This window comes from Motacilla alba, chromosome 23 (genome assembly GCF_015832195.1).
Source record: "Motacilla alba alba isolate MOTALB_02 chromosome 23, Motacilla_alba_V1.0_pri, whole genome shotgun sequence".
NCBI classification, from domain to species: domain Eukaryota; kingdom Metazoa; phylum Chordata; class Aves; order Passeriformes; family Motacillidae; genus Motacilla; species Motacilla alba.
The window spans coordinates 6,748,678-6,775,108 of record NC_052038.1 but is presented as its reverse complement, the minus strand read 5'-3'; the positions used below and the strand labels follow the sequence as shown (position 1 = coordinate 6,775,108).

The following is a 26,431-nucleotide window of genomic DNA, read 5'->3' as shown; positions in this document are numbered from 1 at the left end:
CCATGGGTGCTTGGGTTAGGTGGCTGCTGGATGCCTCGGAAAAGGGGGGTATTGGCGTTAGGGGGGTGCTGGTGCCTGGGGAACGTGGGTATTGGAGTTAGGGAAATGCTGGGTGCCTGGGAAAGGCGGGTGCCAAGGCAAGGCTGGGGGATCCAGCAGAGTTTTCTCTTCCTCCCACCACAGCGCAGGGGAACCCCGCATCCCCTAGGTCCCGGAATGGGGCTCATGGGACCCGGGGGATCACCGCGGCTCTTCGCCTTTAACGCGCGCACGGGCGGGGCCGCGGCGTGACGGCGGAGGGCGGGAGCGGCGGAGGGAGGCTCGGAGCGGCTCCCGGCGCGGCGCGGGGCTCCCGGTGCGGGGCTCCCGGTGCGGGGCTCCCGGTGCGGGGCGCTGAGCCGGGCTGGGCCGGCACCCCGGGGCGCTCCGCAGGGGAGGCGCTCCCCGCCGCCGCCGCTCCCCCTGCCGCCGCCCGGTGCCCGCACCATGCCCGAGCAGCTTAGCGTGGCCGACTTCTTGGCCGTTGCCAGCGAGGACCTCGGCTCCCCGGCCGCCGCCTTTGCCTCCAAGATGCAGAAGTGCCGGGGGGCCGTGGGGGCTCTGGAGGAGGTGAGCGAGGCCGGGGGTGTGGTCGGGGGGGTCAGACTGCGCATCCCGCCTGGGAACATTCCCCGCGTCCCGCCTGGGAACACCTCCGCACCAATAGGTGCTGGTCCCCTGATGCTCGCGCCTCCCTCGCGCTTCTTTTTTTTAGGGCCCACCCTTTCATCCCGGGACTACGCTGGTCATCCTAAACGGGTGGTTGGGGACCCTCGGATGGGGGGCCGTTTGTATCTTCCGAGCAGCCCTGGAGTACTTTTATGGGGGGCTAAGCCTGTAGAAATGAGCAAAGGCTTCTTTAAAGCTCCAAGTGCCTCCCCCGGGGGCCAGGACATATCCCCCACCAACCCGAGGCCAGGGCGGCCTGTTTCCTTATTTCTAGGGCCAGGACATCCCCATCTGTCCCCCCTCGGGGATCAAGGCATCCCTCCCCGGGGCCAGGGCATCCTTCTTTCCCATCGGGACCAGCACACCACCAGGACGTGCCCCCAGAGAATCGGCCCCACATTTCTATCCACTATTGAGCTCCTGTGCTGGAGCCAGCCCCGATGGGATGTGGTGTTGCTGGGGGGTCTCCTCCTTGATCAAAGCCAGGGGAGTATTTTCAGCCTCCTCCAAAGTCATCGGCAGCCTTTTTGGGAAGGGTGGAGGTGGTGGGGTGCCTTCATCCTCCTTCTCCTGCCTGGAATAAAGGCAGTTTCCAGCTGGTCCTGTGGCTTTTGCCAACTCCTGTTAGCTAAGGAATGACTTTGAAGGAGAGCCAGGGCTGGCAGGGAGTGGGGGGCCCCCGGTGCCAGGGCTGCTGGGATACCTGGGGGCAGTGGGGTGGGTGTCCCAGGCCTGGCAGTCTGGGAGCACACCATGTAGCATCCTGGTCCCCATCAGCACATGCTGGTCACTGTCGTGGATCCTCTTCCCAGTGGGGAAGGGGGAGGCAGCTCTAGCCAGGAGGGAACAGCAGGAATTTTGTTTGGCTGCTTGGAGAGGCTGTGGTTAAGGGATGCAGGGATGGAGAGAGATGCGTCCCTTGGGAATGACAGGGGGTCTCTGGGATTGGCTTAGTAAGGCTCCAGCAAGCATGAGAGATAGCTGGGAATCATGACTGCTGCGCTGCATGTGCCATGGAGGGCGCAGGGCTGAACCCTTCCTGCCACTGGAGGCCCACGGGAGGAGGCCAAACTGCTGCTGGACCTTTGGCATCCCCTGGTCCCAGCACGAGGGGAGGAGGAAATCTGAGCAAACCAGCTCCTCGCTATCTTTGGAGCCTCAACATGGCGATAGCATGAGGCAAGGGGGATAATCAGTGGCGGATTTGGGGATCACTGGGGGACGGGAGAGATGCTCTGTGACCAAACTGAGCCATGATCTTTCCTGTCACCACCCCAAATACTGGCTGGTGGCTTGGTGAGCAGGAGAGAGCAAAGGATGCTGGTCAAACTCCAGTGACTGCTGGGTGGGAAGGGATGCTATATCCCACCAGGACCCTGGGACAGAGCATGGCCACATGCACCCAAGATAGGAGCAGGTCTCAAATCAGGGGCACACCTGATTTGAGAGTGAGCAGGGAGATGACTGGAGATTGCTGCTCAAAACTAAGGAGACATCCTGATGTTGTCCGGAGCTACTTTGTGCCTCAGTTTACCTCCTGAGATAAAAGAGGGTGCTCCTCTCCCCAGGGTTTGTGGGACTTCAGGATCCTTGGGGCTGCTGTGGAGACAGAACCTGAGGTCTCTGGAATGGGCTTGGAAGGTTGAAGTCTTTGGTGGTTGGTGCTGGGTGCTGTGTGCCCGTCAGAGGGGATTGGGGACCTCTGGGCTAGGGTAGGATGACATGGCAGAGGCTGCTGGCAGATGAGCTCCCAGCTCACCCTGTCCCCCAGGGCAGTGCCACAGACTGCTCCTGGCCCGACAGCTTGGCACCCTGGCTCTGGCACCCGTGGCGGCTCCTTCGCCGGGTGGCACGAGCCTGCAGCAGCAGGGGAGGTGGAAGAAAGGCCTCCATTGAGCATCCTGCCTGAGGTCCCCAGGCTGTGAGCCCAGCTAGCTGTGGTGCAGGGGTGCATTCATCCCTTCCTCTGTCCCATGGGGAATTCCTCCTGCTGATGTCCCTATTGTGCCAATGTCCTCAGCTGCCCCCTGACCAGAAGCCCTTGAGCTGGGCCTGGGGAATGGTGGTGCAGTCGGGGGCTCCAGACATCTCTGCCCCTCCACTCCTGAGCAGCCAAGGACTGTGTTCCCAGCAGCCAGCCTGGTACATCGGGGATGCCAGTGCTGCCCGCAGGTGCCAGCAGCACTGTACAGTGATTCCCTCTATGTTTACCACCAAATACTTGTCTCTGCTTGCCCTGTACCCACTGGTAGATTCACGGACCCCTTCCTGAAAGCCCTGGTGTCCTTCCCTGGATCATCCCTGCTCTGCCAGCCCTGCATTCTGCATCCTGCAGCTGTGAGCTGGCACCAGGATGAGCTGCTCCGTCCTGGACACTTGAAGGAGCATCTTCCCACGTTTGTCCAGTGATGCTTCCAAAGTATCTCATACTACCTCAGTTTCCCCTTCCTAAGACTGCCAGGTTTGCAAGCCTGGAGCATCCAGGCATCCAGCCCTGGGCTCCCCCAGAGGCAGGGAATGAATATCTCTGCTCTGCAGAGTTTGGTGCACCTGGATGTGACACAGAGAAGAGTCATGAGGGGCTTTGGTACACCCCAACATTCTCCCCACTGTAGATGCATTGCAAGACTCCCCTGAGCCAGGGTTTGGCTCCCACCTCAGCCCAGTCTGCTCCGAGCCAGTTCATCCTGGCAGCATCCCATCTGACGAAGAGAACAGTGCTGAAGCTAGGCTGACCCTGCTGTCAGGAAATCAGCCTTGACATCAGCACGAAAACCTTCAAGAGAGCTCAAGCAGAGAGAGCCTCTTTATTGTAATTCCTCCGAGGTTTCATCCCTGCCCTTTCTGCTGTTCACGCCCTCTAAATATTTCCAGCCTGTTATCATGGCTCTGGTACCTGCAGCCAAGCCGCCCTTAACCCTTTCCTGATGCTGGGGCCAGCGTGTGCTCGGATGCTCGTGCTGGCAGCACCACAGCCCCTTGCCCTTGGGTTGAGTGGGGTGAGTTTGTCATAGTGCTTGGTGGGGTTGAATGTGTTGTGCTGCTCAGGGGGCAAATCAGGGCTATACAGGTAGGAAGAGCTGGGGGGATGGGGAGAGCTCCAAACCAGAGCAGGATCTGGGTGATGGGGCTGCAGGGAGACTCGTGGTGCTGGGGACCATGGGGCGAGATCATGCATGAGCCAGGGGGTGTTTGGAAAGCCATTGTGCATTGTGGGATTGTTGTGGTTTAGCACACAACCAGCACAAGGGTTTATGGGATTTAGGTCCCCATCAGCGGGACGTGGGTCCTGTCTTTGGCTCTGTGGGGAGCTGAGCACCCTCACACATCTCGCCTGGTTCTGAGCCATGGGGATGGGCTTATGTGCTACATGATGCTTCAACTCCTCCTTGGTTGAAACAGTCCCTGCAAGAGCCAGAGAGGCATTTTCCATGCTTAATAGAAGCTGCTGGAATCCAAAGAGCCTCTTACCTCCTCCTACTCTCTTGCTCAAACACTCCTCTCTGGGGCCAGCCAAAGCCCTGCCTGGCAGCAAAGCCATTGGGACCACAGCCCTGGCAGGAGACCGGCTGGACACTGTGGTTCCAGCATCCCCAGGATGCCTCCAGCTCCTTTCCCAGCCCTGGGAGCTTGGATCCCGCCCCACACATCTGCACAGTAGAGTTGCAGCCTTTCCAAGGGCCAGCTGGGCTGGGGGAGTGGCAGCCATGCTTGGCTAATGAGCTCCATTTGTTTTCTCTCTTTGCTATTGCAGAGCCTGGATGGGGACCAAGCTGTGCTCCAGAGGATCAGGAAATATGTGAAAGCCATTCACATCTCCGGGCTCAGTGAGTTGGGCTTCAGGAGGTGATGGGCACTCCCAGAGCGTGGGGCTGGGGGTGTGTGATAGTCCCATCCTCCTCCAGCGATGGTCACTCCGGGCAGCCGTGGCTGCTGGTCTGCCTGGGGGTATTTGCTGCTTGGCTGCTACCAGCCCGCCAGTCTGGAAGCATGCTAAGGTGCCAAAAATTGTCTTAAAATTATATAAAGAAGGAAATGGAGAGCCTTAGGAAGCTTGTTTTGGATATTCCAGTGCTGTTGTGCAGCAGGATCAGTTCAGCTTTGCTACAGAGGTGGATACCAAACCCAAAAAAAGTACCTAGGGATGCTAGCTGCTGGTGGAACCTCATGATGTGACCTGATAATGTGCTTAGATGCCAAAAACTGTCTGAAATATATATGAAAAGGAAAATTGAGAACCTTAGGGAGGTTGTTTTGGGGCACTGCTGCTGTCCTGCATTAGGATCAGGCCAGCTCAGTTAGAAAGGGATGGAGAGATGCTGTGACCTTGATGTGTCCGGTGCTGCAGAGTCACCCCATGTCCCTCCTTGGTGTCTCTCCATACAGCCCATGTGGAGAATGAAGAACAGTACAGCGAGGCCCTGGAGAACTTTGGCAACAACCATCTCTCCCAGAACAACCATGAGCTCTCTACCGGCTTCCTAAACCTGGCTGTCTTCACCCGCGAGGTCACTGCACTCTTCAAGAACCTGGTAAGCTGTCCCAAACCTGCTTGATGTGGAATCCCCCACCAACCAATGCAGCTGCCCTCCTTCCAGTTCAGTTGTCCTCCACCACATGCAGCAATCCCTACCTCCTACCCGGGGCTCAGGGACACATTCCCAGTGCTCTCAGACCATCTGATACCCCCGTCATTGGATTTATAGCTCACTCCCCGCTCCCTGGGGCCATTGACACTGGGATCTGATGGGAAGCTGGGGCTGCTATTTTCATTTTTCCCTTTTTTCTTGCTTTCTGTTTTTTTTCTCACATCAATTGCATCTCTGATCTCGCTTGCCAAGAGTAAATCAAAGCCACGCTGGGCTGCACAGTAGGGCCATGGGGAGCAGGCAGAGGCGGCTGTGAGCCGAGCCAGGAATGGCTCCGATGGAAAACTCAGGTCCTAAATGGAGCTGGGTTCATGCATGCCCAGCAGCAAATCCCTGGGGGGTCCCATGTGGCCCCCTCTGTTCACTTTCAAATCCTCCTCTCCAAAGGGTGTTTCTGGCCCCTGGCTCTGCTTAAGGAGGAAATTGATTTCTGCTGCCCTTCCCCCAGCAAGAATTTTGGATTTTTGATGTGTTCCTCTCCCAGTTACCCCAATCTGGGCCTCCCTGCTCCTCCCCTTCCCCATCCTGGCTGTCATAGCCTGCTGGACTGCCGTGCTCCAGTAGAGCTCTGCAGAACTGTCCTGATGGAGGAGTTGGACCAGTTCTGAGGGTCCGCACCTCCTGCCCCACATGCTGCTGAGTGAGTTCTGTGCCAAAACCAGATCCAAAAAGCTGTTTCCCCTTCTAGAGTCTCCCTGGAGCTCCCCCATTACCCCTGTTTTGGGGGTGGTCCTGTGCCCTGGGGCTGGCTTTCTCCTCAGGTGCTGCAGAGGACGAAAAGCCTTTAAAGAAATCTGGGTGCACTGGGGAAGTCCCATGTGGGTGCTGGAGCTGCTCTCGCAGCTCTGAAATGGGGTGGTGCTCTGTGGGCTGCATGGAGGGATGCCAGGACAGCAGTGGGCTCCCATGTGCCCACCACTGACCCCTGCCCAGCACTGGTGGGGAGAGTGCACTGCTATCCCCAGATCCCAGCAAAGGGAGACGTTTTGGGAAGCCCCTTGGACTTGGGTAAGCTCTTTGTATCACAGGAGGGGCTGGTCATGTTGCTGGATGCTGGGGACAGGAATGGGGACAGGGATGAGGTGTCAGTGGGGGAACAGCTTTGTTTTTGGGAGCTGTGGCGCTGGTGTGGTTTGTGGGAAGGGCCACATTCGTCAGACATCTTGCAGCCAGTTCCAACAAGTCCCAGCGTGCCCTCTGCCAGGATCCTGGATTCAGCCACGCTTCCAGCCTCTTTAACCCTTCTTGGGGCAGTGACGGAGTTGGGGGAGGTCCCTGGCACCGAGGAGGACCTGGGGCTCCAGCTCCCTGACTTTCCTCACCGTGGGGTGACCCTATCTCTACCTTCTGCAGGTGCAGAACCTGAATAACATCGTGTCCTTCCCCCTGGACAGCCTGTTGAAGGGGCAGCTGAAGGATGGCCGCCTGGTAAGTCCTGTCCCCAGGGTCACTCACTTGGTGACATTCTGCAGTGAGACCTCTGCTATGGATTCAGCTCATGCCTGTGGCCAGGAGAAGGAAGGAGCTAGCACCAGGGCTTGGAAGGAAGCAGTGAGGGTTGGGAGTGGCAGAAATGAGGGGTGAAGACCTGGTAGAGACACCCATCACCCTCAAGGGGTGCAGCAATGCAGAGCCCCTTTAGTGCCACCGGCTCTTTTTCTTTCCCTGACGGCTGCCACCCCCTTTTTCCTTTGCCACAGGATTCCAAGAAGCAGATTGAAAAGGCCTGGAAGGATTATGAGACCAAAGTGTAAGTAACATGCTGCCTCTGGCAAAATCTACTTAATCCCACTCTGCACAAAGGTGTTGTTTGTCATGGGGAGGGTTCTGGTCCAGCTTTTCCCAAAGGGGAAGGGGAGAGGGGCTGGAGAGGGGCTGGAGATGTTTCTCCTGGTCCCACCCCACTGTAGCCTCCTGCATGGGACACCCCTCAGAGCAGGGATGTCCCCAGCCCACCTCCATCCCATTCCACAGGGGAAAGATGGAGAAGGAGAAGGAACGAGCCCGCTTGGCTGGGGTCATCCAGGCCGAGCCAGCAGCAGCGGAGGTGGCCGAGGACATGCAGAAGGAGCGGCGGCTCTTGCAGCTCCACATGTGTGAGGTGGGGGCTGTGGCAAGGGAACTGGGGACTTTCCCCCCAGGAACAGAGTCCCGGGGGGCATGGGGGACCGCTCTGCTAGAAGCTTTGCAGGGACATCAGAGTCTGTCCCGGTATCCGACACCAAAGCAGCCCCACCTGTGTGCTGTGGGGGACCCTTGTCCGTCCCCATCCCCCTGTGCCCCTGTGTGGTCCCAGCTCAGGAATCCCCATCCCATCCCATCCCATCCCATCCCATCCCATCCCATCCCATCCCATCCCATCCCATCCCATCCCATCCCATCCCATCCCATCCCATCCCATCCCATCCCCCTGTTGAGGTCCCTGTGGGATGCAGCTCCAAATGGCACCCATGGTGCCCCACAAGGGTGGGCTGGGGGTTCCTTCCATGTCCCCCCAGCCTCACTCCTACCCTTCCTTGGGTGGCATTTGGGTAAAAAGTGAGCTTTTTGGCTAACATCCGTGAGGTTGGCTTTGTGGTTTTTGCCTATCCTCAAAACTGCTCCTGGCTTTGATGAAGGGGGTCACAAGTCACCCCAGATCCTTGTCAATTCTGGGTCCTTGCAGTCCATGCTCAAGAGGTCAGATGGGAATAAGTGAAGGAGCCTCAATTTCAAAGCCCTGCGGCAAGGAGGAAGCCAAGTGTCTTGGCTCCAGACACTCAGCAGCCCCATAAACTTGGAGGGTGGCAGAGCAGGAAACAAGTCTGCCATGGGTTGTCCCAGAGGTCTCCCATGTTCCTGAGAGCCAGGTCCTGGTGCTGCCCCATGCCTGCCCAGCAAAGAACAGGGGCTGTGGGCAGGAGGCTGTGCCGGCCTCGGAGCTGGGACCCAGCCAGATGAGTCATTCCCTTGAATAGCTCAACTGTGGGATAAATAACAGCACATGGAGAGGTGGGAGCTGGAGCAGGGCATGTGCACCCGTGTTTCTGCATGCATGAGAGCTGCTGCTGGCCCTGGAAATGGGAGAGCAGTTCTTCTGGGGGGCTGGGGGCCATATGATGCACATGGGCTTATTGGAAAGTGGGTTTTGCTACTTCCGGGGTCCTGTTTCACCCCCTGGGGTGGTGCTGTCTCCCCATCATGGGCCATCTCACACCCTCAGGGCTGTGGGAGCCCAGCTGGGCCCAGGGCTGCTGGGAGCATCCCTTTGTTCATGGGTCCCAGCCAGCGCTGCCGCTGTCACTGTGGGATGTGGGTGGCAGGGCAGGGACACCCCAGGAGCTGGGCACATGTGGCCTTTTCTAGGTGGGACGTGCTCCCTGACATTGGCTCGGCTTCTCCAGCTGTCATGGAGCGCTTTACCAGCCGTCCCCAGCCCGGTGACCCCTCAGGGTGGCTGCAGTGCCTGGGACACAGTGAGGCTCCATTCCAGAGCTCTGTCTCACCCTGAAGAGCCCCCAGAGCTCCGGGCTGCCTCCCCCTCCCCTCGCTCCGCACTCAAAACCATTCCAGCAGCTGGAGAGGAGCTTGCAGGGGAAAAATCCCTTCCCCTCCTTATTTTACTTAGGGTGAGCACACACTCTGTGTGTTTCCTTCACTGCCTGCAGCTGATGGATGGGTTTGATGCATAAAGCTGAAATTCCCCATCCCACAGGGCACCTCAGCAGACCTCCAGTGCTGGTGTGCTGCAGGTGCTCGCTTCTTGGCATCTGATTTTTGGGGAATAAAAGGGCCATATCTTAAAAAACATTTGGCCTTTTTTGTTGTGTTTTTTCTTTCCTTCGCAAGCTGCCTTGAGTTTTGGTTATTTATTAACTCCAGAAGTAATGAGCAGTGGGAGAAGCATGCTTGGCTGGAAAGCCTGGAGGCCTGCCTCAGACCTTGAACTTTCCATGTCTTGGAGGACTTCCAGAGCCAGGTTTTTTGAGGGTGGTCCCCAGCGAGCTGCCTTCAAATCCAACATCATTACTTGACTTCTTGAAACCCAGCCAGTGTTTTAACCTTCCTCCCTGTGCTGGGAAGAGAATCAAGGGCTAGGCAGGCTCTTGCTCTTTCCTCTGGGATATTTTCAGCTGGTCCTTGTCTCTGTCACCTAACCAGGTGTCTTCTCCCCCTGCAGTACCTGCTAAAAGCCAGAGAGTCTCAGATGAAGCAGGGACCAGATTTCTTGCAGAGCCTCATCAAGTTTTTCCATGCTCAGCACAAGTAGGTGCCACCTGGGTCAAGATGGGGCTGGTTGTCACCCTCGGGTGGTCCCACGCGGGTCTGGGGTCTTCTGCTCTCATCCCAGAGCCATAAAGCTGTTGGTGGAGATACTGGGCAGAGCCCATCGCTTTTCAGTTTTCTCTGGGGAGCTGAAATGTGTTTTGTTGTCTTGAGGAGCTGTAAACATGTCCATGGGGCAGTGGGAGGGGCATTGGCTTGAGATATATCTGATTATTTGCTTTCTGGATAGATTTCCAGGGATGAGCTCAGCTGAGCAGCTCTGGCATTAGCCATGGGGCTTGTAACGAGGGTGTCTGGAGTGAGGATCAACATCCTCTTGCCTTTGCCGTTGCTCTGTGAGGCTGGAATAGCAGTGTGTGGGAGTCATCATCTCCTCCAGCTCTCAAGTGGGGAAACTGAGGCAGGTTGAGACACTGTGGTTAAAAGCATGTCTTTGACTGGGACTGTGACCCAGGGACCCCCAGAATGTGGCTTTTGGCAGCACTGCTCCCCCATGAGTTGAGCTGGGATTAAACAAGAGACCAATCCTGCACGCCAAACACCCCAAATATTTGGGGTATCCAAACCCCATGGGCTAGGCTTGGCCTTTGCTGGGCTCTCTCCGGATCCCCGTAGCCAGGGAGCCACAAAGCAAGTACAGTTTTTCAGGGAGGGGGTCGCCATGATCTCCTGCCACATTTTCTCTAAAAACCCTCTTTTTTCCTCCATCTTCCTCATCTGCATGTTAATCACCCTCAACAAACGCCCAGTTTCTTCCAAGACGGCTGGAAGGCTGCCCAGAATCTCTACCCCTTCATTGAGAAGCTCGCGGCGTCCCTGCACGCGGTAAGGCCCTCACGCTGTGCCCCTCAGCCGTGTCTCCCCTTGGATGCCCCGTCCCCGTGGCAGCCCCTGGGAGCACCTGTGCTCAGGGCAGCCCTGAGGGCGCTGCTCCCCTTGCAGCTGCGCCAAGCACAGGAGGAGGAGGTGAAGCAGCTCACGCAGACCCGTGACTCCCTCCGCAGCATCCTGCAGCTGGAGAGCAAGGAGGTGAGAGCCCCAGCATGGCAGCAAGGGCTGAGAAGGAGCTCGGGAGGCTGCTGGGTACCCTGGGGTTAGTTTGGGAGAGGGGAGCTGGGTTAACCTCTCCAGGGACCTGGACACATTTGGATGCTGAGGGGGCACGGGGCTGCCTGGCATCTTCTGAACACGCTGCACCCCCGTAAGGACAAGGTCAGCTGGGGCAGCAGCTGCCTCTGTGCCTCTCACTTTGCTTTTTTATTGTCTTTTTTTCAGGAAAACTTGAACAGGAAGAACTCTGGCAGTGGCTACAGTATCCACCAGCACCAAGGCAACAAGCAGTATGGGACAGAGAAGTCAGGATTCCTATACAAGAAGAGTGATGGGTGAGGATGAGTGTTACCCCAGAGAGCTCTTGGCTTCATCCTGATATTGTCAGTGTTCATGGGAGGCCCCAGAGCTGAAATGCAGCTCACAGGACATTTAGTGCTCTGTGGTTTAGAGCAAGCATAACCCCATGTCCAGAACTCCTGTCAGGCCTCTGCCATGGCTGGTTTGGGATGTGGATGTGGGTGATTGCACTGTGCAATGCTCACTCCTTCTCTTCCTCCTTCTCAGGATCCGCAAAGTGTGGCAGAAGAGGAAGTGTGGTGTGAAGTACGGCTGCCTGACCATCTCCCACAGCACGGTGGGGAGCGTGAGGGCTGCAGCCCTGACCCTTTTCTGTGCACCCTTTGGGGCTTGGTGTCCATTGGATTGCAGGTTCAGTTTTGCCAAAACTGATCACAAATCTGCCTGGCTTAAAAATCAATGCAGGATGAGACTGGACAGTTTAAAGATGTGGCAGGGGTCCCAAGGTGGTGCCCCGGGTCTGGTAGTGGTCCGTAGGTGGTGCCCCGAGTGAGTCTGGCGGGGCCCATGGGAGGGGGCTGCTCCTGCCGGGGTCCGTAGGTGGTGCCCCGAGTGAGTCTGGCGGGGCCCATGGGAGGGGGCTGCTCCTGCCGGGGTCCGTAGGTGGTGCCCCGAGTGAGTCTGGCGGGGCCCATGGGAGGGGGCTGCTCCTGCCGGGGTCCGTAGGTGGTGCCCCGGGCGGGCCCCGGCTTTGGGGCTGGTGGGGAGGGAGGCGCTGCCACCTGGCGGTGCAGGCTGGAGCTGCACGAGGGACACAGGGACATCTCGGCGCCGTGCTCCGCTGCGAGGGGTTCCTGCTCTTCCGAAATGAGTCAGACATGGTCTGATTTGCGTGGTTATCCCGAGAGAAACCGTCTGTGGTGGTGGTTGTACCACCACAGTTGCCACTGGAGATGGTGATGCCCATCCCATTTGTTCCTGGTCCTTTAACCCACCTCGGTCCTCTCACCCTGCAGATAAACCGTCCCCCAGTGAAGCTGAACCTCCTCACCTGCCAGGTGCGGCCCCATGCCGAGGAGAAAAAATGCTTTGACCTGGTGACACGTGAGTACCTGGGATGAGGTGCGGTGGCTGGGGTGTGAGGTGTTTGATCTGGAGGCGGAGGCTGTGGTGGGACCTCTCCCTTTTTGGAGTGAGTTTTCCCTCTGAAACACAGTGGCACCCCATTTAAATGCTTTTAATCTGGCTCTGGGTGTCTTCTTGGCTGTCTTTACAGATGAAGGACCAATCTCTTCAATGAGTGCTAAAAAGCTTAGACAAAAAGAGGTTGTGACAGGGCTCAGGTGATGGGAGAATGATGTGAAGTGATTTAATTTGTAATTAAGCAGCTCCTTTGAAGAGATTTCAGCTGATTCCTGCTGTCCTCGGCATCCCTGGACCATAAAATCCTAGAATGGTTTAGGTTGGAAGCAACCTTAAAGACTGTTTTGTTCCACCCCTGCACCATGGGCAGGGATATCTTCCACTAGACCAGATTGCTCCAAACCCTGTCCAAGCTTAAACAATTCAAGGGATGTGGCAGACACAGCTTCTCTCCTTTCACCTTCTCTCCTCTCTCCCCATCCCTGCAGACAACAGGACATATCACTTCCAAGCGGAGGATGAGCAAGAGTCTGTTGTGTAAGTGCCACAGCCCATCCCTTCTCCTTGACGTGCCAGATCCTGCTCTGCCTTCCTCATCCTCCTCTTCCTCCTCCCTCCTGCCCAGGTGGGTCTCAGTGCTGCAGAACAGCAAGGATGAAGCCCTGAGCAACGCCTTCAAGGGGGACGGGGGCAGCGGCGGGGTGACGGCGGGCACCGGCGTGGACGGCGGCATGCAGGAGCTCACCAGGCTGGTTATCAGCGAGGTGAAGAACATGCCAGGAAACAAGCAGTGTTGTGACTGCAGTGCCCCAGGTACGTCAGGGCCTGGGGTGTCCCCCCCGCCCTGGGTGGGAGTCAGCAGTCATGGGGGTCACAGCATCTTTGGGGCTGGGCGTGGTGCTGAGCCCCGCGCTGCTCCACTGCAGATCCCACGTGGCTCTCTACCAACCTTGGCATCCTGACGTGCATCGAGTGCTCTGGTATCCATCGGGAGCTGGGTGTGCATTATTCCCGCATCCAGTCCCTCACTCTGGATGTTCTCAGCACCTCCGAGCTGCTGGTAAGCTGCCCTCTGAGCCCAGAGATCTCCTGGCCCCTCTGTGTCTCCCAAACCTCCTGTGGCACAGGGTTCATTCCTTCTGTCCCCAGTTTGCTCCAGGGCTTGCAAACTTGCCTCAGTTTCCCCAGTGCAAAGGGGGGCTCTGCAAAGCCGTTTGCTAAGCAGGGGGCTGATGGCAGCTCCCCAGGATTTTCTCCCTCCTAAAACAGATTTTCACTGCCTGGCAAAGATGCTGCTCTGGGAAAGCCCTGGGTGGATCCAGTGGACTCCTTCCTTCTGGGATGGGGTCTGGCTGGAACAGGCTGAGTGTGGCCGGGAGGGCTCACGTCCCTGTGTTCTCCTCTCTCCCTAGCTGGCTGTTAGCATTGGGAACACTCGTTTCAATGAGATCATGGAGGCCGCGCTACCCACGCAGGACTGTCCCAAGCCTTCAGCCAGCAGTGATATGTGAGTCAGGGACTTGGGTGTGCTGGGAGGAAGAGGAGAAGGAGAAGGAGTGCACGGTGTGTGCCCTGTTCTTGTCCCCATGCTGCCACTGCCCATCTAAGACAGCCCTGGGATGAGGCGTCCTGGTGTCATTGCTGGATTGTGGTGGGGATCTGCACCTCTTCGGAGGCTTACCCCTGATCCTGAGGCTTCAGGAGGAGGCAGGAGCACAGGGCTCCGCAGCCCGTGTCCATGCCCATCCAAGCCCCCTCCCGGCAGGGCTGCACGCAAGGAATACATCATGGCCAAGTACATGGAGCGACGCTACGTGCAGAAGAGCAGCCAGGACAACCCCCACGGCCTCTGGGAAGCCATTCAAGCCCGTGACCTCCTGGCCCTGCTCAAGGCCTTTGCCGAGGGGCATGACCTGACCAAGCCCCTGGCCAGCCCTGAGGGTCAGGTGAGGCCTGCACCTGACAGGGAATGGAATTTCCCTCTCTGAGTGGCTGTGCTCTGGGTTATCTTGGGTTTTGGGAAGGGATATGCTGATTGGAAGATGAGCATCCTTAGGTCCAGCTTTCTTCTCTCCTACACATAGGAGATGAAGCATTGATGAGGCCAGCTCTCCTCTCCCTTCCATGTCTTGGGAGATGAGCATACATGTGTCCAGCACTCCTTTTCCCTTCATTCATTCAGGGGGGAAGATGAGCATTCTTGCATCCAGTACTTATTTTCCCTTTATCCTGAGGAAAGATGAGCACTCTCAGGGTCACCTCTCCCTCCCATCTCTTGGCAGGATGCAGGTGAACTGCCGCTGCACGTGGCCGTGCGCCACGCCGACAGATCCTCCCTTCCCTTGGTGGACTTCATCATCCAGAATGGGTGCGTCCCCAAGGACTCCCAGTGTTCCCTGCCCCTCTCCCTCATGGCAGGAACGTACAGGATGCTTGTGTCAATGCCTTGACTTTCCTGCTGTTGGCCCTGCACAGGGGAACACTGGACCGGGTGACGCAGAATGGGAACACAGCCTTGCACTATGGTGTGCTCTATAACCAGCCCAACTGCCTCAAGCTGCTCCTGAAAGGGAAAGCCACCTTCACCACGGGTATGAGTTTGGGATGGGGGTTTTGGGGTTCTTTGGTGGGAGTGGTAAGGCTGCAACTTGGATTTGTTCCCCTTTTGTCCCTCGGGCAGTGAACGCAGCAGGCGAGACAGCTCTGGATGTGGCGAGGAGGCTGAAGTACAGCGAGTGTGAGGAGCTGGTAGGTGGGATGGAGGAATGGGGGAGAAGCTCAGAATGGGGAGAGGGGACCAAGTGCCTGAGGAGGGCTGGCATGAAGGTGGGGGCCTTCTGGAACGTGTCCCTCCAGTGCCGAGAGCCCTGTGGGCTGCCCCATCCTGAGATCCCCCTGACCTGCCCCATCCCTCTGGCAGCTGGAGCAGGCACAGGCAGGGAAGCTATCCCTGCAAATCCACGTGGACTACGACTGGGAGCCCCCATCAGAGTTCCCCTATGACAGTGAGGATGAGCTGGAGGAGAAGGTACTGTGGGATGGTGGTGGGTACTGTGGGATGGTGGGGCCTCCACATCCCCAGTAAGGGAGCTGGGGGAGTGGAGACCCTTTTGGGGGGCTGGTGGCAGTGGGACATCCCTGGAGCTGTGTATGTACCCCCAGGTGAGCCCCCTCCAGCGCTCCTTCAAGAGCACATCACCCCTGGCCGCCAGCCCGCTGCCTGCCTGCCCCCAGACCCGCTGGAGCTGCATGGGGATGGACATCACCAACAAGACCTACGAGAGCATCCTGGTGCCCTCGCGTGCTGCACCCCGCCGGGCTCACAGCGAGGAGATCCCCCCGCCGCTGCCCCTCAAAAACCCAACACGGGGCAGCTCTCGCCCCAAACCCAGCCACAGCCCCACCGGTGAGTCCGAGCAGAGGTCACCATGGTGGGTCTGTGCCTTCCCTCGGAGACAAGTTTATTGTCCCCATTGCGTGTGTTCCCCCAGAGCGCCCTGAACTGCCCCGGCAGGCATCGGAGCCCCACTTCTCTGGGCCGGCAGAGGCAGTGGCACCACGCAGCCTGCCCTGCGCCAGCAGCACGGGTGCCCTGGATGGCACCACCGGCACCCGCAGCCCCAGCGAGAGCCAGCGCGCAGCGTACTGGGAAACCCGCTCCGAGACGGACACCAGCAGCAGCCGGCGAGGGCCAGAGCTGAGTCCCCCACCCACACAGCCCCTGCCAGGCAGCACAGTTCCTGACATCCCCCCTGTCAAGTTTGGGTAGGTACCCCGCTCCAGACTGGGGTTGCGCTTGGTGTTGGGGGATCGTTGCACAGCGCTGGTGGGTGAGCTTCAACCTCTGCCACCCCCACGGGCATGGAGAATTGCTATGAAGCAAAGGGGTCCCCACCCTCTGGGATCTCCAAAGAAACTGATGGTGACCCTGGGATGCAGGAGGAGTCAAGGGCAGCTGTGGGGATGCTGGGCTGTTCTTGGAGACAATGATGCAGATTATTCTGCCAGTTACCATATGTATTTTTTCTCTCCTTTGGCAAAATGTGGTTGGATGGGCTCATTTGAGGGAGTTTGGGTGCTGGGGACCCTTTTCATCAGCATTCAGGGGCCTGTGGGTGAGATCCAGGTCCCATGGGGGAAGCACTGACCTCCCTGAGACCTCACAGGACTGAGAACAGGGTGGGGGAAGGCAACAGCAGAGGAGGGTGACGCTGTTCCCACTGTCACCCACAGCTCAGAGAGCACCCGCTCCTACCGGCGCACTGGTGGCACCGTGGGCAAAATGGGGCTGGCTGGGTCTCCCCAGAGCCCTGGTGGCCCCGAGGACCCTGGTCTCAGCAAGGTGCCCCCTGTGCCCATGCCCAGAAGATTTGCTCCGGTAGGTGCAAATCCTCCTCTGCATCCCCAAGCATCCCAGCTCCTCAGATCCTGGAGTGGCAGATGGAGTGATCAGGGCTTTGTATCCCTGCTGCCACCTTTTAGATGGCCTTGGGGGGGTCTGTCACCCCCTTTTCATCCCATTTCAGGCCAAGGGGAGGCAGAAGCGGGTAAAGGCAGTGGCTGACTGCAAGGGAGACAAGGCGCGAGAGCTGACCTTCTCCAAGGGGGAGGTCATCGTGGTGACACGGGAGGAGGACGAGCAGATCTGGGTGAGTCACCATGGCACAGACGGGTGCTGGGATCCAAATCCTGGTCCTTTTCCCCCTCCAGTTCTCTTCTGAAGGAGGCTGGGTTTTTCTGGGAGGGCACAGATGGGGGACTTCTGCCCCATGTCTGCATGGAGGAGGGCTAGGAGGGCTCCACTAATGTGTCACCACAGCTTTGTCTCTCTAAATCCCTCTTGGAATTGAGCAGGGAAGAAGTTCTGGGGCTGATGTCTCGAGATAAGACTTACACTCCCCTGAACCCTCTTTCTGCACCCCCAGGTTGGCTTCATCGAGGGCGATGGCTCCCGCACCGGAGTCTTCCCTGCCAGCTTCGTCCACCTCTTGCAAGACTGACCGTGTGGGATGGCCCATGTGCCCCTGTCCCATTGACTGCGAATAGAGCCAGCTCCCTGCTGGGGGCTTGGTAGAGCCAGGCCACAAGGGACATGTGCCCAGGATCCTGGCATGAGACCACTGCCCTCCAAGGGGGCCCAGAGATCCCCTGCATTGGGAGCACCGTCCGTGGATGGCAGCAGTGGGGAGCTGAGGAGCAGAGAATAGACATGCTCGCTGCACTGGTGGGCTGAGGTTCTGTGCCTGCCCCTGCTCCCGCTGCTCTTCTGTCCTTCCCATGGTCTCTGCCCATCCCTTGGGTTTTCTTCCTTCTCTGCAAGGAATTTGGGAGGGGGAAGCTGTATTTGGTATCCCCCACCCTCTGCCAGATAGCCATGAAGCCTCCTCCTCATCCTGGGGGCAGCCATGGGCCGCCAGCCTCCTTCTGTACCCCAACTGTGAAGCCTTTGGGATGGGAAAGAAATAGGAGAGGGTTTTTTTTTGTGTCCATCCACCACCCCAGGTTCTGGGAGCTGCCTGGACTGGTGGAGTTCAGGGATGCTCCAAAGCTTCTCCAAAACTGGTAGTGAAATGCCATTCCTTGATTTGGAGGGTGGGGGATGTTTCAGGTGGTGCCACAGAGCCCCTGCCCCATGTCCCTCATGTGGGGTGGGTGCTGGATCACTGCCCCTTCTCTGGGGGGGGGGGGGGGGCAGGACTCAGAGGGGGTTTTGCAACTTTTTCTAGGACCAGCATACCCCTGTAGCAGTGTCCCTTGGGAGCCACCTGCCTCCATTCCCCCTCACTTTACCCTTCTCATTTCTGTGTCAAATGCTTCATCTCAAAAATGTCTTTTTTAAAATGTTTTCTGTCTGATTTCTAATAAACCATCATTTTTTAAGCACGTTGGGAGTGTGTTGGGGGGTACAACCCCTGCCCTGGCCATCCCCAGCATGGTGATGCTGCTGATGTGTCCCCAAGGCTCCCAGTCACTGGCATCTCTGGTCGCCCTTGGGGGCAGCCATGTAGGGCTGGGCTGGGACATGGATCCAGAGCAGGATGCTCATCCTACAGCCACCCCATGTGAGTGCTGGAGCAGGGACAAGCAAGGAGGGCAAGGTTGTTGTCACCTACATATCCCAGTGGCCTGTGCCCCATATTTCTGCCTGTCCAGCCAGGCCTGAGGGGCTCCTGCTCCTGCCCCAGGCTGGCACACCATCAGCTGGCTCTGCTGGCTCTCCTGGCGCACTCTCTCTGCTGTGCTTCAAAGACTTCAGCGTGTCATTTGTCATCGCACAATCACAGAATGTTGGAAGGGGCCTTAAAGATCGTTCCCTCCATCCCCTGAGGTAGGGGGGACACCTTCCACTAGCCCAGGTTGATCCAAGCCTGTCCATGCTGACCTTGGACATTTCCAGAGATGGGATGTTCTCAGTACCAAAATACTCCAATATGTGGAGTACTCCAGTATAAGAACTATTCCTGTATACTGGAATTCCACGTGTATCAGAACATTCCAATGCGTGGAGTACAAAGATTATTCCCCCAGGGATCTTGCTGCTGGATCAACTTTGAGAAAAACAGGGCTTGCGGCAGACTGTACCCGTGCCCCTGAGGATTCCCTAGCTCAGCCGTGCCGATGGCAAAGCCCCATCCCGGGCCCTGTGCTTCGGCACCCCGGGCTCCCCACGGCCGCAAGCCGCGTCCCGGAGCGCCCCGAGCGCGCCTCCCCCGCCCTTGCAACCCTGGTTCCCGGCTATATTTAGCCCTCCCCCGTGCTATTTTGCTTTCCTGGCAGGAGTTTATAACTGGCCGGGACAGCTCCACCTCCTTTCTGCTTTCTGTCCCTTCCCTTCTCTTCCCTTCCCGTCCCTTTCCCCCTTTTCCCCTCCTGTCTGCTCCCTCCCACCCGGCTGCCCAGGACCCCCATGTCAGCGGTGCCCAGCTGTGCCCGCAGCCAGCGCCCTGCTCCGCTGCAGCCCCCGCCATGGGGCCCGCTGAGGAGCTGGTCCGGATTGCCAAGAAACTGGATAAGATGGTGGCCAGGAAAAGCACGGTAAGGTGGCCGAGCTCCTCGGGGCGCGTGCGCGTATTTAAACACACACGTATTTGCACACGTACGTATGTACACACATGCTTACTCACACACGTGCTTGTTTACATGCATGTTTGAAGGTTGTGTGGCTTGGGAAAGGGGGGGGTTTGCTTTTCACACCCCTCATGTTGTCCCTGGAGGCGCTAAGTGGGTTTAAGAGGTGCTGCCTGTGTCACCCAAGCCCAGCCTCAGGACATCATAGTCAGCACCCAGGGGACTTAATTTTGCCTCTGATTTGGGGCTCTCCTGTACCCCATTGCTCCCAGACACTGGGATTTGGGGGTAAGGGGGCATTTGTCCCATGGGTGGCAGCTCCTGACACTGCTTGGCAGTGCCGGATTGTGGGCGACAGGTGCTTGGCCCCCAGCCTGTGCACCAACCCCCGATCAGTGCCAGGGCCAGAGGCTCGTGTGTGGGCAAGGAAAAGCTCTGGGCTGGGGGATGTAACACCCTCAGTGCACCCTCGGGCACAGCCCTGCCTGTTGCACGAGTGTGCAAAGGGAGGGGAAGGGGCAGACACTGTTTCCTGGGTGGTTTTGGTGGTTGTTTTCTGGGGAAGCTGGGATCCAGCCCTGCCACCCTTGTGCCAAGTGAGGATCCATCTGGGGATCCTGGAGAGCCAGTCACATGTGCCAAGCCCAGCTCTCAGAGTTAATATTTGACTGTTTCCACTGGCCTTTGCCCTGACAAGGTGCAGGCTCCTGGCTGGGGGGGCAGCACTGGCGTCTCCGTGGATCTGGTGGCTTTTTGGGATGCCAGTGCTTGGTACCAAACCAGATCCCATGGCTCTGCTTGCTGCCAGGAATTACCCAGGGGTCAAGGGACAGGGGTGCTCCACACCTCTCTTGCTGCACTTTGGGATGGGACAGAGCCAGGTCCACCTACAGCACAGGAATGTCCCTGCACCCATAAAACTGGGGGGGTCTGATCCAGCCCCTCATGGGGGGAGTCCATGGAACAGTGCTCCTGGGGGTCATACCTGGAGCTGGTGTCTGCTGCTGGGGCTCTAAAAATACCAAGGATGAGGAGAAAGAGAGGGGGGAGGAGGAAGAAGGCTCTGTGCTGGGCTATCTTTATCCCAGCTGCCACTGCAGGCTATCAGGATGAAATCCTGGGGCTTGTGTCCATGGACCTTCACACCCCTGGGTGGGGGACACTGAGAAATCCCCCAGCCATCCCTATCTCCCACCAGCCCAGATTTTTCTTGCAGATGGGGGTTTCCCAAGTTTTAAGAAACGCTTGTGCTATCCAGCTGGAGATGTGACCTGGTGCTGGGATGGTCCAGCAGGATTTGGGTGTGGGACTTTTCTATCGGTGTGAGACGGTCAGGCAATTCCAGGGAGCAGCCCAGGGCTGCTTTGGGTTCTCCTGTCATGCCCTTCCTGGTGCTGCCTGGTGCCTCCTCAAGGGCTCCTGTGGCTTCTCCCTGCTGTAGGAAGGGGCACTGGATCTGCTCAAGTCCCTTACCGGCTACACCATGACCATCCAGCTGCTCCAGGTGAGGGGGTTTGGGTGGGGGGACACCCCTTGGGGTAGCTTGTCCCTGTGCCAGCCAGCACATCCCTAAGGATGTGTCCTGGTGTGTGTCCCCAGACCACACGGATTGGAGTGGCTGTGAACTCAGTGCGGAAACACTGCTCAGATGAAGAGGTGGTGGCCTCAGCCAAAATCCTCATCAAGAACTGGAAGCGGCTTCTGGGTGAGTGATGCTGGAGGGAGACAAGAACCCCCAAAGCCTCAGCCCTCCCTGAGCCCTCCCCACACCTCAAGCCCCAGTGCTTTCTGGGGGGATGGAGTGGAATCAGTCCAGAGCTGGGACAGGCAGGCTCCTATAACCTGTAACTCAGATTTTCCCAGGGCTTGTTTTCACTCTGGGATAGAGTGGTGTAAATCGATGTGTGCCCCACCAAGGGCTGAGCATCTCCACAATCATTCCCCACCCCAGGATGCAACTCTGCAGGTGCCCTGTGCTGGTTTGGGCTGTGACTGTGACACCCAAATCCTTCCCACAGAGTCCACCACCCCAAAAAAAGAGAAGGATGCAGATAGGAAGAAGGAGAAGGACACAGATGGAGACAAGGAGAAGAAGAAGGGGCTGGATGTTTCCAGCTGCCCCAGTGAAGGGGTGAAGCACAGCAAGAATACAGCTGAGAAGCACAGGGAGAAGCACAAGGAGAGGTGAGAGCTCCTGCCTGCTGTTGGGGGACACTAGGGCCAGTATGAGACCACCCTCTGCTTGGTCTTTAAGAGTTTATCCATCTCTGCCTACCCATGGATGCTGGCAGCACCTCTGGAGACCAAACTGCTTCTGGGACAACAGCAGGGCATATTTTGGAGGAGGGAAAAGTGGCCATTTTCTATTTTCCCTTCTCTAAAACTAGAGAAGGGTCATTTTGGACAGGGCTCATCCGACCCTGCTCTCTCTATCCCTAGGAAGCCCAGCAAGTGCGACTCTCATGCCACCACCACCCAGGGCCACTCTGCCAATTCCAGCCCGGAGAGGTACCTGCTGAAGGATGCCCTGACCCTCACGCCAGGCTCTGCCAGGCACTGCCAGCCCAGAGGAGGCTTTGCTGGCAGCCTGGGGTGGGGTTCAGGGATGGGGGATGCAGATGGACAGGATCCAGCTCACAGGTTGCCAAAGTATGCTGGGTTTGCTGAGAGCTTCTCTCCCTTCCTTTGGGCCTCCGTGGTGAAGAGAGTCCAACGATGGCAGGAGCCCCACTGCGTCCTCCAAGAAATCACCTCTGGATGGCAAGAAAGAGAGGTGGGTGCTGGGCTGGATGAAGATGGGAGAGCTGAGACCCCAGCCCCTCACTGGGTCGTGCTTGGGGTGTGGACTTGTCCCAGTTGCTGCCCTCTGACATGGGGCTTGTCCTGCCAGGAGAGCCTCTGCTGACTCCAGGTCCTCAGCCGTCTCCTCCTCTTCCTCCACACAGAAGAGACTGTCAGGGGAGAGGTAAGGAGGGGGTGTTCCTGAGCAGCCTGGGGATGCTTTTAGGGTCCCCCTTGGGGATACCCTGACATGGAGGGGGTGAGAAGTGGCTGGGAGCCCTGATCCTGTCACAGCCCCGGGGTATTCCCTGGGAGGAGCAAGTCCACCCCTGGGGAGATTCCTGTTGGCTTCCGAGCTCTCATCGATGTGCTGGTGCCTGAGGTCCTGCCACCAGTCCCTGGCCCCTGTCCTGCCTGCCCTGTCTCTGCTGTCATCCCCACTGTCCTGTTTTGTGCCACTCCCAGGAGAGCCTCTGTGGGCACCAGCCTCTCTCCAGCTCCCAGCAGCTCCCAGAGAAACTCCAGTGACAGCAAGGAGGAAAGGTAGGAGAGACCCACTCCACTTCCAAGGGACCCCGGCAGGTGCAGGACCCCACCACATGCCCATGCCCCTCCATGTGCCCCTGCAGAGCCAGCAGCAGCAAGGTCAAAGCTGAGGCGCCTCGAACCCCCACCAGCCCCTCCTTCTCTGCCAGCCCCTGCTTCCTGGCCCCCTGCTACCTCACGGGGGACTCAGTGAGGGACAAGTGCATTGAGATGCTGACGGCTGCCCTGCGCATGGACGGTGAGCACTTCTGAGGGTGCTGCACCCCAGACTGGGCTATTTCTCCTATGGGACAGTCCTGATAGGGGCATTCAGCTCCAAAGGAAAGAAAAGGAGGTTGGTAGAGTCTCTGATAAGGGGGTTGGATGTGAGGATGCATCTTTCTAAGGTTCAGGATGGGTCGAAGGTCAGGAGGGTCTGGAGCAAGTACAGGAGGAGAGGTGAGATTTTCTGGGGGAGGTGCAGTGAGACCTGTGGCTGGTTTCACACCTGAAAGTCACCCCTTAACCTCTCTACCCTTTAGACGACTACAAGGAGTTCGGTGTCAACTGTGAGAAGATGGCATCGGAGATTGAAGACCATATCCTTTGGGGTGCTAGGGGTCCCCAGGCTTCATCTGCTGGGGGGCGTACGTGGGCTCAAGAGTGCTGCTGGGGACAGGACAGAGGGTGACTGACTGCCGTGCTCGTTGCCTGCAGAGGGAGCCCAGACCTCAGCGAGAGGATGCTGAGGCTAAGGCTGAAGCTGATGCTGAGCAAAGCATCTCCTGAGCACCTGCCTCCAAGCAGGGGTCTGTGTGTTCCCCTCAGTCTCCTCTGATCAGGGACCTGCCTTCATCCCATGGGAAATAAATCCAAACCCAGCCAAAGCTTTTTCCATGAGCCTGCTGTAGGTGCCTGTGTCTCCTGCCAGAACCAGCCTGTCACAATGTCCAGGCTGTGCCATGCTGGAAAGCACGGAGCCTCCTCTGCCCACCCCCAGCTCAAGGCTTGGGGTTCTCCTGGCAGCCCCTTGCGACCAGGCCCAACCCCAGGGTGGTTAACCTCCTGGGTGCCCTTTTTGGTGCCTCCCAGACTCTGTGCCCAAAGTGCTACATCACCCTGTACCCATATTCTTTGGGAGGAGGGAGTAGACAGAGTCCTCTGCACCATGAACTTTGTCCCAGCACAGGGCTTGGTGACAGTCCCTGAGCCCCACAGCCCTGCCTGGGTGTTGGACATTCCAAGGCAATGAAAGTAATTTTCCTCCCCACATCTCAAGGTGTGCTTCATCCTCTTAAAGCAGCACCCAGGCTGGCATCCCCCGGTTGATTCCTTGATGGACCCCACATATCTTCCAGGAGCTGAAGAGCACAGACATGAAGTACCGCAACCGGGTGAGGAGCAGGATCAGCAACCTGAAGGACCCCAAGAACCCTGGTCTGAGGAGGAATGTGCTGTGTGGGGCGATTGAGCCCAGCCTCATCGCCCGCATGACTGCTGAGGTGGGCATGGCATGCATGGTGCCCCTGGATCTCTTCCATGCTGCCTCTGTGGTGCCCCAGTGCTGGGTCTTGGCTTGGTGCTGTCCACTGTGGGGTTGTCCCAGCACCTCCCCTTCAGTCCCACCCCAGTGCTGAATGAGACATGGGGAGCATTAGGAGAAAGCTGGCAGCACTGCTAGGTCCCCTCAAAGCCCTGCAGACCCCCAGCCTATCACAGATCTGGCTGTGGGGTGTCACACAGGCAGGAATCAGGTTGAAGTGTCCCCATTTGTCCTCCTCAACCAGAGTCCACGAATCAGGCTCCTCGGAAGCCCAGTTTCCCCTGTGGGGAGACAGATCCCTGCAGGCAGCAGTTTTAGTTTGAAGATGGGGTGATTTTTTCATCAGGATGGGCCGAAGCCCTCCTGCAAGCACAGACAGCAAGATTAATCCTGTTTTGGGAGAGGATGGGGAAGGTGTTGGACTGTGGTGCTTGGCTGTGAGCAGAGCCATGGCCACACTGACCCATCTGGGCAATGCTGGTGGCAGGAGATGGCCAGTGATGAGCTGAAGCAGCTGCGGAATGCCATGACCCAGGAGGCCATCCGGGAGCACCAGATGGCCAAGACAGGTGGCACCGTCACCGACCTCTTCCAGTGTGGCAAGTGCAAGAAGAAGAACTGCACGTACAACCAGGTCCGGCCTGCTCTGCAGGGGCGCTGGGCTCGGGGGACGCTGTGAGGGCCTGCACTGAGCCGGTGCTGCTCCCCCAGGTACAGACGCGCAGCGCCGACGAGCCCATGACAACATTCGTGCTGTGCAACGAGTGCGGGAACCGCTGGAAGGTCTGTGAGCGTATGGGGAGAGGCCCTGGGCAACCCACCCCTTTCCCAGCCTTCAGGGGTAGCAGAGCCCCCTGAAGCGGTGCTTTGGGTGTGGGGTGAGGGCTTACACCTGCCCTGGGCTCTGCTTCTCCTGCAGTTCTGCTGACGCTGCTGGCGATTGGGCTGGAGGGAACGTGGTGCAAGACAAGATGCTGCGACACCAGACTGGGCAGCTGGGTTGGGGAGGAGGGGTCAGGGTGGCACCAGTCCCTAAACCCCAGCTCCCTGTGCCCTTGCACCGGGTCCCTCAAACATCCTGGGGACCTGGCCTCCAGCAATGTCAAGTTCACTCGAGAAGGTCGCTGTGAATTCAGTGGTTCTTCCCTGCAAATACCTGCCCTTTGATCGGGGTGTGCTGGGATCCCACTGGGAACAGACTCATTCCTGGTTTGGGGGCAGGAGAGACATTGCTCCGTGGACATGGGGCTGTGCCTGGGGGCTGAGGGTGGCAGAGGGCCAGGTCATAACCCAAACACCTTTTTCTTCACCTAAGTGCGCACAGAGGGAGGGGAGAGACGTGGAGGGGACAGGGTGGGTGCAGCGTGTCCAGATGCTGTTGGGATGCCACTGTGCCCCTCTGCTCTGTGACAAATGGACCATCCATCCTGGCTTGAAGACACCGTGTCCCAGGAAAGAAGGAAGGATGGCAGGGAGAGGAGCGAGGAAGAACCCTTCCAGCCAGAGTAATAAAGGTGTGAACTATCTCTGCAGCACAGACTGTTTCCTAAAATGGGTTTGGGACATCTGTCTCGAGTTTATAGCTCCCAAGCTTGAGCCTCAAGGTCGTCCAAGATCCCTCACAGAATTCCAACATGTATCTCAAATCCACCAGCCCCAGCCTGGGATATAACCATGGCTTGCTGCTCATCCATCACCTGACTGGTGATTAAAGATATTTAATTAAGGCTGGAGCAGCTCCCTGGTTTGGTCTGGATGCTGCAGGCTGCCCCATGGCAGGGCAGAACTTCCACCAACAGCGGGGAGTGTTTTCCAGGGAAAAGGCATCAGGGACCAGCTGGCAGGCATCCCTTTGGCTACAGGAGTTCTGGGATGGAGCCCTGTGGCGCTGAGCCCATCCCTTGCTACCACCAGCCTCTTCCAGTGGCAGTGAGGTGTGGTGGGGACACAGGAAGGTCATGGTGACCATGGGTGACCATGGATGGGGATGAGGGTGCTGCTCCCATGCCTGCATGCGCCAGAGTGGGAGAACAGAGAAGGACTGTTAATTAACCCATCATTAATTTTTTAATCTTGGGCTGAGGTGTGATTTTTTTCACAGGCCATGCCATTTGTACCCAGACTTGGGGGCTAAACCCTCCGTGTTTGTGGTCCCCACCACCCTTGAGCCCCCTGAAAGAGCTCTGTGGGCTGTGGTGCTTGTTAACACTCTGAAGTGATTAATGAGCCTCCAAGGCAATTATTTACAGTGACAGTGTGTGTGGCTGCAATTAAGGAATATAGTGGATTGTAGGGGATGAATAAAACATCAGTGTGACCTTGAGGTGTGAGGGGAGTGCAGGAAGGGCAGGACTGGGGCTCCTGGCCATCCCCAGGGTGCCTCAGGGCATGTTTGCCT

The 26,431-nt window shown here is 57.9% G+C and overlaps 2 protein-coding genes across 2 annotated transcripts; both read left to right on the top strand.

Moving 5' to 3' along the window:
* Window positions 1-359: 359 nt before the first annotated feature.
* ASAP3 (ArfGAP with SH3 domain, ankyrin repeat and PH domain 3) lies at window positions 360-17,999 on the top strand. Its single transcript, XM_038161017.1, has 26 exons — window positions 360-609; window positions 4,463-4,535; window positions 5,095-5,240; window positions 6,711-6,785; window positions 7,058-7,107; window positions 7,332-7,458; window positions 9,517-9,602; window positions 10,373-10,448; window positions 10,566-10,652; window positions 10,899-11,008; window positions 11,241-11,310; window positions 11,990-12,077; window positions 12,605-12,653; window positions 12,742-12,929; window positions 13,043-13,176; window positions 13,529-13,623; window positions 13,882-14,062; window positions 14,399-14,484; window positions 14,592-14,707; window positions 14,797-14,864; window positions 15,037-15,144; window positions 15,279-15,522; window positions 15,608-15,881; window positions 16,350-16,494; window positions 16,643-16,765; window positions 17,042-17,999. The coding sequence occupies exons 1-26, from the start codon at window positions 487-489 to the stop codon at window positions 17,114-17,116; spliced, it is 2,997 nt and encodes a 998-aa protein (XP_038016945.1). The 5' UTR covers window positions 360-486; the 3' UTR covers window positions 17,117-17,999.
* A 913-nt stretch (window positions 18,000-18,912) lies between these two features.
* On the top strand, window positions 18,913-25,565 carry TCEA3 (transcription elongation factor A3). The gene is made up of 14 exons (XM_038161047.1): window positions 18,913-19,151; window positions 20,626-20,688; window positions 20,784-20,889; window positions 21,203-21,368; window positions 21,624-21,692; window positions 21,889-21,957; window positions 22,075-22,149; window positions 22,431-22,508; window positions 22,595-22,749; window positions 23,033-23,089; window positions 23,838-23,992; window positions 24,521-24,667; window positions 24,745-24,816; window positions 24,953-25,565. The coding sequence occupies exons 1-14, from the start codon at window positions 19,083-19,085 to the stop codon at window positions 24,959-24,961; spliced, it is 1,290 nt and encodes a 429-aa protein (XP_038016975.1). The 5' UTR covers window positions 18,913-19,082; the 3' UTR covers window positions 24,962-25,565.
* Window positions 25,566-26,431: the final 866 nt, after the last annotated feature.